We start from the raw sequence: 17,285 nt of genomic DNA on the forward strand, positions 1-17,285 counted from the left end.
TTACTAAGAGTCAGGGGATTAAGAGATTGAAGTTGGTGGGAGAGGAGGAACAAAAGAAGAATCGTGATCTCCAATCATTCCTGGAGAGGAGGTGACCATAAACAAGTCTAAGTAGAGACAAGTAGAATTAAAGATCTACAGGAGGCGAGGAATAAAAAACCACTCTCAATAAAGGTGACCGTGAGAATGAGGTGGGGGGGGGCAACTGGAGGTAAGGAAGTCAAAAAGAAGACTGTTTTCAGTGATGTTTCACATAGATGTTGAAATTTCTCAGGTTACGATAGGAGGTGGGGAAGGAGAAGGCTTTGGGCGAGATGCTGAAACCCTTGATGTGTATGGACTAACCAGAAGGTGGGAAGAGAAGAAGAGTATAAAGTGTATGGTGATGTAGTAGAGTCCCATGCACCTAAGGGCAGGGGGAATTTGAGAGAAGGAGAAAACTGTTTTTAGAGTTGCACTGGGCACTGGGAGAACACTAGTTGGTACTCTGTAGACTGATAAGCCCCGTGGTGCGGGCACAATGAAAGGGTTGGGGAAGCAGGCCAAAGGTGATGTTGACCAAGAGGGAGAAGCATGGTTGGCAAAGTGCATGGGAGATGAGGTGGCAGACCCTTCTGCACACACTGGGTAGAGAACCATCGTGTACAATAATGACAGCAAGGTTTTGATCTAACCAACCGAAAATACTCCAACTTTGGCACCGTTGTTGCCATGACACTGATTGGCTGAAGGGCCTTGGGAGCACCCGGTTTTGTTGTCATGGAGGCTGCTGTTCACCTGTAGAAGGGCCTTCCTCTGGAGAGGGCTTGCTCTGGCTGTGGGAGATCTCGGGGCACACGTACATCATTTATGTCTTATTTTTCAGCGTGCCAATTTTTGATGGCCGGTTCAGTGTCCTTCAGACAGCCCGTGATCTTTTTCTTCTTTCTGCCTTCATTCTTGAAATTATTTCTGTTAGTCTACAAAGGAATCAGTTATTCAACTATTAAGCTAGAGCACAAATAGGCATGCTTTATATTCTTTCACTTCTCCTTAGAAACTAAGCAAAAGTTGGGGTTGCATGTACTCTCAAGACACTGGAGTGTGGCTGGGAGTCAGCAGTCGAGGAGCCACGGCACGGATCCAAATGAATGCACTAAGTCTGCGGGACAAAGAAATACAGGTCTAGATAGCAGGCAACGGTTAATCCCAAACCAGCAGGTCGCTGTCATAAAATGGTGAGGCGGGTATGCATTCTTCCAGGGGCCATGTCAGAAATAACAGACTTGAGCGGTGGGCGGAACAACTTGATGTGTGCCTCAAGCAGAACTTGTTTCTGAGACAATTTTTATAAACATCAAAACGCAATTTCACTTTGGTTGGTCTGAGACCTCAGAGAGAATTTTATGGTGAGTACCTCAGTCCAGGGTATGGGGAATATGAGCAAACGGAGATCCTGGCAGAAATTAAGCAGATTAATTCAGTTCATCTCCCTTTCCATACACGGTCTGGTCAGTTCAAAAAGCTTATGCTTTTTCTGACATTTATGTATATTTTTTGACCTTTCTTTGAATAAATTATTTTGCATATCAAGTCTCTCTCTGAACACATCATTTCTAAAGCAAGATGTTATGCTCTGAATTTAAGAGTAATGTCCATTTTTCCATACCCTAGGTCTAAGCCAGACTCTGGTCACATCAGTAAGTTGTTTATCTTTATTAGCTCTAAGTTCTGAAAAGGTGTACATGTTATTATAGGCAAGGCATCCTACATGCAAAGCAGACACACTGATAGCTACAGCTTTACTCTTTATAGATTAAGCAATAATCTAGAAAAAACATCTTTGTTTCCAACAAAATAAGATTATCTTCTACCAGTTCATTTAATGACTATTTCCAACCGTCTCTAGCTTTTTAAAATGTATTCCCCCCCTTATATGTGCTGATTTCCATCTACACATATCTCTGTGGAGTGCAAGAGTCAGAGCAACCACACCCAGTTTGCCACCAGCATGACATAAACACTCTCATCTGGAAGAGTAATTTATGGCTTGAGAGAGGATTGGGCAAAAAGAACAAGGAAGATGAGTAGAACCAGCTAATGAGGCTGGTGGAGGAGGAGGCCTCTTGGAGTGTGCTCAAGGGAAATTAGTGCCACTGCTGGGTTGAAGGAGGACAGAAGGATGGCAGCCAAGGCTGGTTAATGGCAGACAGAGAAGCCAGTAACACAAAGATAGCCCAAGTAAACCATGCCAGGAGCAGGGGGATTTGGGGAAAGCGAGGGAGGAGAAAAGAGAAAAAAAAAACCTGTCAAATTACCAACTCCCAATTTTAATGGGGACTCTGAAATAGAAACAGAGAAAGGGTGTGACTTGTCTTTTTTTGGTACCTTGAGCTGTGTGTAGGCTCAGTCTCTGATTCTTTCTAACCTTATTTCCTTCCGTTCCCTTCCCTTCCCTTCCCTTCCCTTCCCTTCCCTTCCCTTCCCTTCCCTTCCCTTCCCTTCCCTTCCCTTCCCTTCCCTTCCCTTCTCTCTCCCTATTCATGCTTTCTCTGCTCCTTTCTTCTGGCCCTGCTTCTCCATGTTGAAGAATTGTTTGATGTCATCATAGCTCCAAACCATCAATTTGTCAATACAGGAAATTGTCATTATTTTTCATAAAGGAGAAAGGGAAAGAGAATGTGACTAATATCCAGGGAAAAGCAGGCGACGGTCCAAAAAACATTGTGTCTCCAGGAAAGCAGCAGAAGGAATATCCCTCTGATCACATGTGACATCACCTCATGGAACTTGGATGATTTCTTGGGGCTTAGAACTATTTTTCCAAGATATTATAAGTCAATATGAAAAAGTATTTTTTAAATCTGTTTTCTCCCAAGTATCTGTGGTTCGAAAGCAAACTCTTTTTTGTTTCTTAACTTTTATTCCCCTTTTTTTGGTTCTGTTCCAAAGAACACAGAAACAATCTTCTTTGGGATCTCTATTTCTTGGGTACTCCCTGCCAGTATATCCTACATGTGGATTAAATAGATTGCATCAACAGTGTGGTTGGGAGGCAGAATAAGCAAGAGAAGAAGGGTCACGCTGTCCTAACATGAGCTTCTGGATTTCAGCTGGTCTAGCAGAATGGCAGCAATGAAGCATGATCTGTGAAGGAAATTTCCAACTAATGTTGAGGGAGCTGTCTGCCCAGTTCAAGCTGTGATAGGGACATTCCCCTTTTTGAGTGGCAGACCATGATCGCTACGGGAAGCATCCAGTGGATCCAAAGGGCCACTGAGCTCTGCTTTAGTTGCTTGTTCTTAAAATAGCTCTTCAGTGAGACTGTTGAGTGAGTCTGTTTGCTTATGGTAAGTTTAAAGTTTCACTGATGCGAGGAAGATGAAGGTCTTTGGCTATGTATGAGCTCATAAAGGGACAGCATGCTTGTTTCCCTTTTTTATGGGCCGTACGGCATGTGTTTTTAGTAGACCTTTAATTCTGTGCATAAGTGCAAACGTGATATTGCCTAGTGCTTTGAAGGCCACCAGAAAAGATACTTGTTAGGTAGCATAAGGTAGTCGGAGTTGGAGTCGTGTCTACAGATTAAGGGACTAGAAAGAAAAATACATACACAATTAACATTCTTTGCAGTTACTTTATGGTATCTTTTCCAACCCATAACTCATCTTTTCTTTTTTCTCTTTTTACTTTATGTTTCCTAGTCACCATTATGTTTGTTTTTTTTTTTAAATAAGGCCCGAAGTCACCATATACTGAAACAGAGATTCAGTTGGTCCTCTGATCCTAATAACATTCATGCAGTATGGCAGAAGGAACCAGGAACTGAGAGTTGGAACTTCACCATGGCCGGGGGTTAATCCTCTGGGCAAATAATTAGGACTATCATTAGATTTATCTTGAAAAAATAACCTAGATGTAGACTGGGAATGGAGTATGACATCAAACACCGAATATTCATATAAATAATATAGTGCTAAAAATACCGTGCTAATAATAAAATAACTCCACGTTATTTATCGTGGAGTAAATCTGCCAAATGTGTGTTAGTGCCTTTTGTGTGATCTTTAGGACAGCCTGGTCTCTGCCCCTCTGCCCCTCCAGAGGGCAATGCTGGCTGGGAGTGTCAGAATCTGATTCGGTCTGGCTCTGCTGTTTTCTATGTACTGATCCTCAGCGTGACGTGCTCTCCTCTTGTGTGCTGTCCAGGGCATACATGAGTGTGAAGGAGCTGAAGGAGGCACTGCAGCTCAACAGTACTCACTTCCTCAATGTCTACTTTGCCAGCTCCGTGCGGGAAGACCTTGCAGGCGCTGCCACCTGGCCTTGGGACAAGGAAGCCATCAGTCACCTGGGTAAGTGAAGACCAGATATGGCAGAAAACTTAAGGGGGCCCCAAGGGACTATGTGAAGGGAGTTTGAGGAAAAAAGAAATAAAGAGAAAAATACATTCACTCTGTGAATTCGCTGCCTTGGGCTGAGGATGGCTTTTGGGAGAAACTGTCAAAATGTTTAATACAGATAAGAAAGAGGTATTAGAGCAAGCAGTGGCAAATACTCAGGATGTTCTAGACAAATATATGATCTCTAGGTAAATAAGTTGCTGATGTGTAATAAGATCCGTTTTACATCTTGGAGAGCCTCGAGGAGGAAATTAGCAAAAAAGTTGGCTGGACTGTAAAACCTGGTTTGCAGTCATCACTGTGCAGGAAGGCTGGCGTGCTGTGCCTATGGGTCCTCGGGATCCACGGATCCAGGATCGGGGGCCTGAGGGTATCCTGGGAAATTCAGGCCGGTGGGACTTGCCTGCTTACCTAGGAAAAGGGTGACACCTTAACACTTGAACCTCTGCATTCTTAAGAAATTCCTGTTACAATGTGTTATCATTGTTATGAAGAAAATCTTACTGATCAGTCAATAAGTCATTAAATCAGTTAATGTGGCTAAAAAGGAATTACTCAATAAAATTTATATGTAGAGTCTTGAGTGGGATTCTACCGAAATTTATTTTAAAACTGCATTACCATAACTGGGAGGAATCTTTCATGTTGGAAAGAGAATGACTGTAGAGACTAGAAACCATTTTATAAATGACTTGAAATAGGTTATGTGAAGTTAGTCTTCTTAGTAATCATTTATGAGGCAGAGAGAAATAAATTGAAGGAAGATCACATAATGCCGTAGATGTGAAATCCATGTATGATCGGGTCATTGTGAAGTAGAGTCCAAAACAGGTTGAATTGATAATTAAAGAAAATATGAGCAAGTTGTCAAAGGACAGCTAGTATTGTGGATTGGGGAAGGTGGAAGACGAGAAGTAGGTTAGCAATAGATGAAAAAATATTGTTTGCTGCTCAGGGGGAAACCAGAATGTGAAGATCTCTGGAGTGAATCAGGTCAACATCTAGAAGGGGTACATATCTCAAGCAAAGGAGGAGACAATAAAAAATTAAACATGGGGTGGTTCCAACTGAATGCTGCATTAGTATGCTGGGTTCCATTGACTCTATGGTATCCGATACAGTTTTAGGGCTCTGCAATCCTTGTACCACTAAATTTTATATTTGCAGCTCAGGGTACATGAGAAATCATAAACTTGTGGGGTTAGTGCTTTCTAGATGAAAGCAAATGTGTCATTCTAGCCTTCATGGTAGGCTAGAAGGTCATATTCCAATAATGCATTTAATAATAGTGAGTTCAGAGGAACACGCAACACTGCAAAAAAGTATCCCCAAGTTAGTGCACACCTGATTTGCCAATGTTTAACGTTTTTGGTGTATATGTGAGAGGGTCCTGATGGCAAGGTTTACCTGGCTTCAGTTTTCATGATTCCCAGATCTATCACTGGGAACTGAATCTATGTGTTTAAAAACCTTTAGAAGTGATCTGTCTGGCCATTATGGAGACAAGTCTTGGACTCCTGATAAGAAGCACTGGGCTGGGAGCAGACCACCGAATGTTTTCTAACTTTATTGGAGCTGAGCCATTGACAAGATTCATTTAACTATAAAAATGGATAAAATAAGAAAAAACTTATTTGAAGACATCAGACAACAGCCGAGACAACAAGGATGAAGGCCCAATCCCAGTGAGAAGAAAATGCATTAAAGTGAGATCTGTATGTAACTCAGTTGTTTTTTTCCATTCAGGGAAATTGCCAAATTCTCAGTGAAAGGAATAGAGGCAGAGCAGAGAGCAGCTAGAGCCTGATGAAATCTCACTACTGGGGAGACAAAAATTGGAGGTCAGGCCTTCTAAGTCATCCGAGACTCCCAAAGAAATGGAAATCCCAAAAAAGAGCCTGATGTTCTGCTCAGAATTTTCTTTTAAAATATCTGCTAACTACTAACCCATGCATTCTTAGGGCTAGTGGCCAAGAAAAAAAATAGAAAATAACTTCTAAGAGATTAAAAAACCAAACAATGGTTTCAGGAGTCTCATAGTAGAGGGGAGAAAAAATTGGAGCTGAGGCCCTCCCTGTCAAAGAGGAGGGGCCCTGAGAGACAGAAAGAGCCCATATAATACAAAGCTTAAAATCCAGCCTGGAACACTCTTAAATCTCTGCGTGAAAGAAAGTCATTTGCTTATATTTAAATGCCTAGCAAAAGAAAATTGAATATACTCTAGAGGAAGACAGCATCATGAAGAGCTTCTACAAGTTGTTATGCACAGTATCCAGCAATCAATAAAAAATTATCAGTTATGCCAAGAGACAGGACCAAATGATGGTAAATAAGCAATCATTAATAAATACAGACTCACAGATTACCCAAATACTGGAGTTATTGGATATTGGCGTTAAGATAATTATATTAATATGTTAAAAATGTATTTAAAATGGAGAGTATATTCAGAGAACTGGAATGAATAATAATGAATTAAATGAAAATTTTAGAACAAAAGATATAGATTGAAATTAGGAAATTAATAGGTTTGTGAGTAAGGGAGAGAATAAAAGAACTAGAAAATTGTAGAAAACATTCATACCGAAGCTCAGGGAGAAAAAGTGTTGGAAAAATATAGAACATAACTTGAGACGTGTGAGACCTGATGGAAATTTTCTAATGTAAATTGGAGATCTGGAAGAAAAAGAAAGCTATCGGGTCAAAAAAATACCAAGGAGATAATGGCTGAGACTTTAGTAAAGTGACAGAAGATATCAAACCACAGATTCAAAATGTTTTACAAACCCCAAGAAGGATGAAATAGAAAGAAAATAAAAACTAGATCCATTATAGCAAAAGTACTTACCAACCAAAAACAGAGAAAAAAAAAAACCCTCAGAAGTAGCTAGAGAAAAAAGGTACATTACTTTAAAAGGAGAAACAGTGAGATTCATATGCTGACTTTTCAACAGAAACTATGGGGGTCATCAGAGAGCAGATATAATTTCTTAGATGCTAAAAGAAAATAACTGTCAACTTAGAATACTGTATTCAGCAAAAATATTTTTTTTTAATTTTTTTTAACCTTTATTTATTTTTGAGACAGAGAGAGACAGAGCATGAACGGGGGAGGGGCAGAGAGAGAGGGAGACACAGAATTGGAAGCAGGCTCCAGGCTCTGAGCCATCAGCCCAGAGCCTGACGCAGGGCTCGAACTCACAGACCGTGAGATCGTGACCTGAGCTGAAGTCGGACGCTTAACCGACTGAGCCACCCAGGTGCCCCCAAAAATATCTTTTAAAATGAAGAAAAATTTAAAATATAGTCAGACAGATAAAAACTGAGATGATTTGATATCAGCAGTAAAATAATACTGGAGAAAACTATGCAAGCAGAAAGAAAATGACCCCAGATGGGAAGTAGAGACATATAAAATGGAATGAATGATATTAGAAAGGATACAAATATTAAAAGTAATAATAAAAATGTGTTTTTGGTTTAAAATATGGGTAGAATCAAAAGATAACAACAACCACACAAAAGACAGAAAATAAATGAAGTTAAAGAACTTAAGGTGCTTTCCTTGCCTGTATCTAGAAAAATACTGATTTTAGTAATTTTAGACAGTAATAAGTAAAAAATGCATGTTGTTACCTTCAGGATGACCATTAAAAGACAATCTTTTACAAGTTAAACCAGCAAGCCATGAATTGACCCAGAAAAGGCAACAAAAGGAGAGAAAATAGGAATAAATAACAGAACAAATAGAAACAAAAAGTAAGATATTGATTAAGACCTAATGTATTAGTAATGTTGAATGCAAATGGAAAAAACATATCATTTTTTTAAATAAGATGTCCCATGAAATGTTTTGAGATACCCATATGTTTTAATTTTTTAAAAATTTATTGAGCGCGAGAGAGAGGGAGAGAGAGGAAGCACGAGTGGGGGAGGGGCAGAGGGAGAGGGAGTCTCTTAAGCAGCCTCCATGCTCAGTGTGGGACTCGATCTCACGACCATGAGATCACAACCTGAACAGAAATCAAGAGTAGTATGCTCAACCGACTGAGCCGCCCAGGCCCCTGTAAACATACCACTTTAAAGTAAAAAAATTGTCAGATTGAAAATAAAACCCAACCATGTGGTACTTGTAAGAGACATTTCTTAAACATGAGAACACAAAAAGACTGAAAGTATAAGGATGAGAATATATATATAATGAAGATACTAGTCCAAAGAAAGTCAGTATAGCTTTCTTATACCAGATAAAGTAAACTTTAAGGTAGTACATATTACCAGAGATAAGTAGGAATACTTTATAATGATGAAAAAGTAAATTCAATTAGAAAATATAACTGTGATAAATGTGTACATCCAATAACACGCCCAAAAATATGTAAAGCAAAATTTGACAAAAAGAAAAAGAAAACAGACAGATCCAAAATCATAGTTGGTGTTTTAAAAACAATTTTCTCAGAAAATAGTAAGTAAATAAATATTTAGTAGAGGTCTAGAATATTTGAAAAATGATTAATAAATGACTTAGTTAACAAAATTAGGAAAGTGTATTTAAACAGTGAAGAATATACGGTTCTCATGTGTCATGGAAAATTTACCAAGGGCCAAAAAGTAAATTACAGAGAATTGCCATCAGGAAGTCTTTGCCATCTCATATCACTGGAAAGAAGCTAGAAGTCAATAACAACAACAAACAACAACAACAACAACAAAAAACTAGAAAGTCTCCAAATATTTGGAAACTATGTAATAAACTTCTAATTACCTCATGGTTCAAAGAATAAATTGTAAGGGAAATAGGAACATATTTTAAAATGATTATGACAATAGGGCGTATCAAAACTTGTGGTATATACAAGAAGCTGTAAGTAGAGTGAAATCTGTAGCTTTATATATTAGAAAAGGAAAAATCGAAGCTATCCATCTCAAGAAACGAGCAAAGAATAACATATTAAATAAAAAATGAAGACAGAGGAAGTAATAAAAAGAATAATGAAAAAGAGAAGAAATAGAAAGTAAACATTACTTAAAAAAAAGTTTAAGTTTTTTAGGGGAGGGGCCAAGAAAAACTGATCAAAAAATAAAACACGAGAGAGAAAGAATATATTGCCACTATGAGAAATGAAAGAGGCAGTATTTTTATATATGCTACAGACATCAATAGCCAATAGGTATTTTCAGCAAATGACGTTACAGCAATTGGGCATTCATGGGCCAAAAAAAATTGAATTTCAATATGAATCTCACACCTTGTAAAAAATTAAGTCAACATAGATCAGAGATTTAAATATAAAAACAAACCTATAGAGCTTTTAAAAGAAAACATAAGAGAAAATCTTCAGGGCAGGGCTAGATGAAGAGTGCTGACATATCCACTCAAAGCATGGTCCATAATAATAAAAACTGATAAATTGGACTTAAAACTTAAAAAAATTTTCTCTGAGAAACACTTTGTTAAGATGAACAAAGAAATGGCAGACTTGGAGGCAATATTTGAAGACCACACATCTCCTAAAAGATCTGTATCTAGGATATATAAAGAATTTCAAAATTCACTAGTAAGATATTCCAGTTAGAAAATGGGCAGAGACATTCAGGGCACCTGGGTGGCTCAGTCAGTTAAGTGTCCAACTCTTGATTTCAGCTCAGGTCATGATCTCATGGTTTGTGGGACTGAGCCCCATGTCGGGCTCTGTGCTGACAGTGGGGTGGGGGTGGGGGCCTGCTTGGAGTTCTCTCTCTTCCTGTCTCTCTGCTCCTCCCTCTCCCTCTCCCTCTCCCCCTCCCTCTCCCCCTCCCTCTCCCTCTCCCCCTCCCTCTCCCTCTCCCTCTCCCTCTCCCTCTCCCTCTCCCTCTCCCTCTCCCTCCCTCTCTCTCTCTCTGTCTCTCTCTCTCATAAAATAAATAAACATAAAAAAAAGAAAATGGGCAAAGACATGAACAGACATTTTACCAAAGAAAATAAGCACATGGAAAGATGTTCAGAATTATTAGCTATTAGGGAAATGCAAATTAAAACCATAGTGAGGTATCATAACACACTTTTTAGAAGAGCTAAAATAAAGAACAGTGATAATACTAAATGCTGGTGGGGATGCAGAGAAACCAGACCTCTCATACATTGCTGGTGGGAAAGTAAAATGGCACGGCCACTCTGGAGAGTACTTTGGCAATTTCTTATAAAACTAAACCTATACTTACCCCATGATCCAGCAGATGGACTCTTGGACATTGATCCCTGATAAATCAAAACATACGTCCACTCAAAAACCTGTACATCAGTCTTCATGGCACCTTTATTTGTAAGAGCCTAAGAACTGGAGAAGACAAACATGTCCTTCCATGCTAACTGCTTGAGCGAAGTGTGGTACGTCCACACAGTGGAATACTACCCAGCACTAAAAAGGAACAGAGTGGGGAGGCACCTGGGTGACTCAGTCGGTTAAGCGGCTGACTTTGGCTCAGGTCATGATCTCACGGTTCGTGGGTTCAAGCCCCGCGTCGGGCTCTGTGCTGGCAGCTTGGAGCCTGGAGCCTGCTTTGGATGCTGGGTCTCCCTCTCTTTCTGCCCCTCCCCCACTCACGGTCTGTCTCTCTCTCTCTCAAAAAATAAAAACGTTTAAAAAAGGAAAAAAGCGTGAATACATACAACAACTTAGATGCATCTCAAGGATCTTATGCTGAATGAAAAAAAATCTCACAAGTTACATGCTGTATGATTTAGGTGGCATTCTCAAAATTCTATGTAGTGGCCTCAAAATGAGGAAATTATAGAAATAACAAGTTAGTGGTTGCCAGGGGCTGGGATCGGGGTATGGGGAGAGGGACATAGGATGGGTGTGACATGAAGGATAGTAGGAGAGATTCTTAATGGTGATGGAACGGTTCAGTGTCTTGAATGCGGCAGTAGTTCAAGGTACATGTGTGATAAAATTGCAAAGAACCACAAGACACACACACACACACACACACACACACACACACACACACACACACAAGTGATCGTAACAACTGGTGAAATCCGAGTAAGTTCTGTGACCTCTCTGAGCTCTGCGAAGGCTCACTGAATGAAGGGATGAATGAATAAGTGAGTGAAGGTATGAAATTTAAGTGGTTTCAAGAAGAGATGAAATTGTCTCATGAGTCACTGGCTCATAACGAATTGCAAAAGAAGCTAGACATATTTATATTTTATTTTTAACCCCCTGAGGAATAACTGTTTTCCTATAACATGTTCCTGAATGTGCTTTTCAAAAGTAGAAGACTAGACTGAACAGCTGAAAGGTCTGGCTCAATAGAAGTTGCTCGCGTTCTTATTTATTTCTGGTTCGGTCATAACTGTGACTGAACAAAGGAACCATATTGACATGACTCAGGGGTAGAGCAGGTGTAGCATAACGTGATAGAGGAAGACATTAGGATTTTCTAAATACGGTCTTTCCAAGACTCAAGATTAAGATTGTCTGTTTGTGTCAACATTCAAGAACCCTGCATTTTGAGGGTCGGCAGATAAGTCCACTAGCCTGAGAGTTGTGAAGACTGAATCTAGTTTCTGACTACCAACGCCTTAAGTTGGTATGCACAAAGACCGATGTACTGCATGCTTGTGTTTTTCCATCCATAGCCTTTCTGACTTCTAGCAAAATTTTGTGCTTTTAAGACTGTGGTAACGCAGGGTAGCATTCTTTAATAAATAAATAAATGAATGAGATCCCCTTGAGCTCTAACATTCGGTAGTTTGGACATCTTTAGCCTTAGTACACAGCACTTGAACCAAAAGTGTATCTTCAAAGGCAGGAGACTTAAATTTACGGTAAGCCAGCCTTTTTGTAAGCTGGCCATACCGTTCTCATAATCGTTTATTCAAAGAAAAGCTGTCGAATCGGTCTGTGGCAATACTTAGAGTTACAACAATAAAATGAGTTCACCCTAAAGGTTTGCGCTGTGTAACTGCAAGGCAGACATACAAATAACACACTTCCGCTACGGTGGGATGGCACCTAACGTGAGGTCAGGTAGGAACAGGGAGAGAAAGTGCCTAACTGTGCTCAGAGCATCAGGGAAGAACTCCCGGAGGGGTGGAGGCTTGAGAGGACAGTTGAAAGAGGAGCCATAGTTGGCTTGGCAGACCATGAGACCGAAATCCGGGCTAAAGGAGCTGAGGGATACCAAGGTTCAGGCCGTTCAAAACCTGGGCGTGCTGAGGAGTGGAATGTACTTGGGATGGCTAGAGCAGTGCCTTCCAAACTTACTTCTGCTCTCTAAAAGCAACATCTAAAAATATAATTAGAAGCTTAAATAGCGGCAAAGAAAATAATTCCTGCCATATCATTTTAAATTATTGACGTTTTAAAATAAAATTTAAATGTACTCTCCTAAATGAATCTTTGGTCACATAATGATTTGATAATCACCATCATTCACAAATTCATGGCCATGCACTTTTTTTTTTAACACTGGCAAGTTATTCATTGTACTTTTTTTCTCTTTGAATTTGTGTTTCCATTCCATTTCTCCTGTAGAACTTCACACTAACGTAGCATATACATGTTTTTAAAAGTCTTTAGTGAGTCATCTGTTTCTCTGCCAAAACATATTTTATTTTATGTATTTTTATTATGTTTATTTATTTTTAACAGTGAGAGAGACAGTGCAAGGATGGGGGGGTGGGACAGAGAAAGAGAGGGAGACACAGAATCTGAGCAGGCTCGAAGCTCTGAGCTGTCAGCACAGAGCTCGACGCGGGGCTTGAACTCACGGAACGTGAGATCATGACCTGAGCTGAAGTCAGACGCTTAACCAACGGAGCCACCCAGGAGCCCCCAAAAACATATTTTAAATAAATAAAACAACTCTTTTGTGATAATGTTTCAATTAAACTTTTTATTTTGATATAATTGCATGTCCACATATGTTCTAAAATACGGTACCAAAAGATTCTACGTACCCTTTACCCATTGTCCTCCAGCAGTAACATCAGCAAAACTGTAGTGCAGTAACACAAACAGGATATTAACATTGATACTGATCATAAGCTATAAAGTGTCAAAAGATTTCTTCTCAGTGAGTCATCTTTTGAAATGATTACTTGTCCAAAATTGATCAAAACACTGTTTTAAAATGTTGATTAATAACTAGCAAACAAAAAGAGAAATGCCTATTTTAATGAGGAAAATGTGGCTTTTCTTCCTCAAATTAGTTCTTGTCTCTGTGGATGAATAGTAGTTATTGCTACAGGGCAACAAGATTCAGCACCAGTTATACATTGCCTTTTGTTTTCTTTGATAGCTCTGAGTGCTGAGAAACTTGTTATCATAAATAGATGGGAAAAAAAGGAACTCTGTTTGATTGACTGAGTGCATAGTGGTGCCAAGGTAGAAAATACAGGAAGAGAAGGAGCACATGGGGAGCTGGTTTGGTTTGGATATGTTGAGTTTGGGGTCTCTGCAATCTGACTATGAAGGGACTTTCACAGAAGCAAGAGGAGGAGCTGGATTCAGGGCTATACCAGCTACCTAAAGACAGAGCTTTGAGAAAGTCCCGTGTGGGCCACAGATGCATCTGCTGCAGAGAAATGAAGTCAGTACAAGTCATTTTGGCCAGTTTAGAGAGGAGAATCTGTCGTTCTCTGGCACAGAAGTTAGACACTTCAGAGTTTTCTGGGCCAGTCATCATTCTAATTGTTCTAGGTGGTGCCCGTACGGCCAAAGAACACTCTGAAATCCTGATCAGATCACTAGCAACATGCCCCAGTGTCCAGGGGACCCCAGAACTGAGTGGGAGGGAACTTGAACCTGACTCCTGATGAGGGTTTAAACCTATCGGGTCTTCAGGTCATGTAGAAAAAAGTCTTTGAATAATAGAGTGGGCTATGGCCTCCCTTCGATAAGAACAAATGGAATCTTGAGCAAGTCACTTCTCTGAGCCTTCCTTTCCTAAGTATAAAATGGGGATGATAAGCACACGGAAGAGAACCTGGCACATAGTAGGGCCTCAATAACTGTTAGCTCCATTAGTAGCAGCAGCAAGAGTAGTAGATGCTTCGAATACCACGTGTCTGTGATTACCCTTTCTAGTTGTGGCCTCAGTCTACCACCTCACCTTCAACCTGGAGATTTTTGGTGCCCGGGAAAGGTATTGGCTCCTCTGGGGCCCGGTGGACTGGAGAAGAGAGCCAGAGCTGGCACAAGGTGATGCAGGGGCGCCTGGGTGGCTCAGTCTGTTAAGCATCTGACTTCGGCTCAGGTCATGATCTCACGGTTTGTGAGTTTGAGCCCCGCATTCGGCTCTGTGCTGACAGCTCAGAGCCTGGAGCCTGCTTCAGATTGTGTCCCCCTCTCTTTCTCTGTCCCATCCCCCTCTTGCACTCTGTCTGTCTGTCTGTCTGTCTCTCTCTCTCTTAAAAATAAATTACCATTAAAAAAAATGTGACAAAACTAAACAACAGCAAAAACCAAGGTCATGCAGATGTGGCAGCTGTCTGGGGAAAGGCAAAGTAACAGCACCATGGGGGGCAGGGGAAGGTGAAAGCAGCAGAAACTTGCTCAGAGGTGCGCTATCTCTCCCCCAACCAGACCTTAGGAGTCCCCAGGGCAAACCTCAGCACGCTCCCAACCAAACTGTTGGACCCTGAGATTAGCGTGTTACATCAGTTGTGACACAGTCATGCACCGTGTGGGTGAGGTGGCAGGTGCTGAGAAATAGCCATGGATTTGACACGTGGCAGTCTGGAAATCTCGGCCAGACTGCTTCTGTGGAGTGCAGGGGCCGACAGCAGAGTGGGATGGGCCGAAGAGTCTACAGGAGGTAACGAGGAGCACGCTGGTGCAAGTAGTCGTTACATGGCCAGGCCAGAATGGAACAGATCTTGTTCCCAGTCCGCTGCTCCTCTCTTTACAGTGCCAAAGCGGGTTGATTTTCCCTGGAGACAGAGAATAAATGAAAGACCTAAACTTGAGAGCTCATGTAAATATGAGGGATTCTAGAATCATTCACGAGACGGGGCTACATGATGGGAACAAGATGAGGACCGTCCCTAGGAATTACCCACTGGCTGCTATTATAGATAATTGTCAGAAGATGACATTCAGCAAATGGGGTTATTCTGGGTGCCTTGGGGTTTTGAACATTGGGAGCATTCTTGGATGTTGAAGGCTTTAGATAAAATTGACCTAGGATATGAATTTCATGCCCTGAAATTGAGGCGCTCCAAAGGTAGGTTCATGCATTTATAAGTAGGTGGAGTAAACAATCACCTTTTTTGTGACTATTTGAAAGGTCTCCTCTTTTAAAACATGTCCTAGTCATTATTGGACCCTTTGTGTCCAGAACAGTGCCTGACATAGAACAGATGCTCAATAAATGCTAAATTAATAAATGAATTTTAAAAATATCTTCCCCATTCATACTTTGTGGTGCCTAAAATTCTGGTATGTGTGTGTGTGTGTGTGTGTGTGTGTGTGTGTGTGTGTGTGTAACACTACCATATCCATAAGCAAGGAAAGGATTAACAGACTGTCTCCAGTGCCTGGGTAATGACCTCTTCCAGCTATTATGAATCAGATTACTTTTCTCCCATGGTGTGGGGGTGGCTAAAGACCCCTGAGTGCTTGACACTTGAAAATAGGAGTGGACTGAGAGACTATAAAAGAGGACAGAAAGTGAAATCAGACTGCACAGTCTTCACCCTCTGCACATTCTTGTCTTGGTTCAGTCTTTTTTTTTAAGTTTATTTTTATTTATTTTGAGAGAGAGATAGAGAGCAAGAGGGGGAGGAGCAGAGAGAGAGAGAGAATCCCAATCTGTGCTGATGAGCACAGAGCCTGATGTGGGGCTCAAACTCACAAACTGTGAGATCACGACCGGAGCCAGAATCAAGAGTTGAACACTTAACTGACTGTGCTACCCAGGTGCCCCTGTCTTGGTTCAGTCTTGCCCAGAACAAGGACTTCCTTCTAAGGAGACCACAGGCTGTAAAACTAAGAAGCCAATACAAGATTTGGAGATGGATGGGTTCTGGGCTGGTTTTGTTAAAAGCTTGCTTCTTTTTCTAGCTTCCATGACCTCTTTTTTTTAACCTCCCTTTCTTTCTCTCCCTTTGTCTGTCCATCTGCCTCTGCGACTTCTTCCCTTGCCCTGCCCTGAAGTGCTTTTTCCTCCACCCCGAGGCATACTTTGGTAACTTTGTCCCTTGTTGTGGAGAGTGTGTTTGGAGGACTGTGGTTCAGCCAGTAACTGGAAGTAATTATGGAAGCACCTGCAGACTAGCCCTCAACCTCCTTGTTTTATGGCCATATAACATTCAGCCCTAAAAATTTTACAGAACTGTTTTCAAGTCGTTTCAACTCATGTCCTTTACTCAAACTGCCTGAGTTTTCTCCTTCTCCTCCTCCTCCTCCTCCTCCTCCTCCTCCTCCTCCTCCTCCTTCTTCTTCTTCTTCTTTAATAGAAGTAGCTTTGGGAATCCTTCTCTTTACCATGTGCCACTCTGGCGGTCTTGTGCCAAAGCCGAGAAAAGCCCATTGGAACTTGGAAATGCAGCATCACCTTGGGACTTGGGCTCTCTACTGCTGAGATTTCATCTTTTAGTCAACAACTGCTCTTTTTTTCTTCCCCTGCACCATCCCCTGGACCACACAACAGCCCTGTCTTATTGTTTTAGCTTGTCCCTTATAACCAAGGCCGAAAGGTCTTCTAAGAATGTATTTGTGCTTCCCTGTCAGTCCATTAAGCAACAGCTGTGCCACATATGGCCACCAGTTGCTACATCCAGGGAGCCCCTTTCATGTTATGTTCTATACACAAGTTAGTGGTGCTGGCATGGATTGACTTCAAGTCTCAATATATACATTCATGTATGCAAGAAATGTAACTTTTATTTATTCTTCTATAATTGAACTTAAT

General features: G+C 40.9%; 1 protein-coding gene across 9 annotated transcripts in view; it reads left to right on the forward strand.

The window, feature by feature from the left end:
• PAPPA2 (pappalysin 2) overlaps positions 1 to 17,285 on the forward strand; it is a 527,743-nt gene that overhangs the window by 351,860 nt on the left and 158,598 nt on the right. For all 9 annotated transcript variants that reach the window (XM_045048405.1, XM_045048402.1, XM_045048410.1 and 6 more), the window contains one exon: positions 4,189 to 4,334. In XM_045048405.1, coding sequence (XP_044904340.1) covers positions 4,189 to 4,334 — 146 coding nt within the window. The remainder of the gene's footprint in view (positions 1 to 4,188; positions 4,335 to 17,285) is intronic.

The sequence above is a fragment of the Felis catus genome, chromosome F1 (assembly GCF_018350175.1).
Source record: "Felis catus isolate Fca126 chromosome F1, F.catus_Fca126_mat1.0, whole genome shotgun sequence".
In the NCBI taxonomy this organism is placed as follows: domain Eukaryota; kingdom Metazoa; phylum Chordata; class Mammalia; order Carnivora; family Felidae; genus Felis; species Felis catus.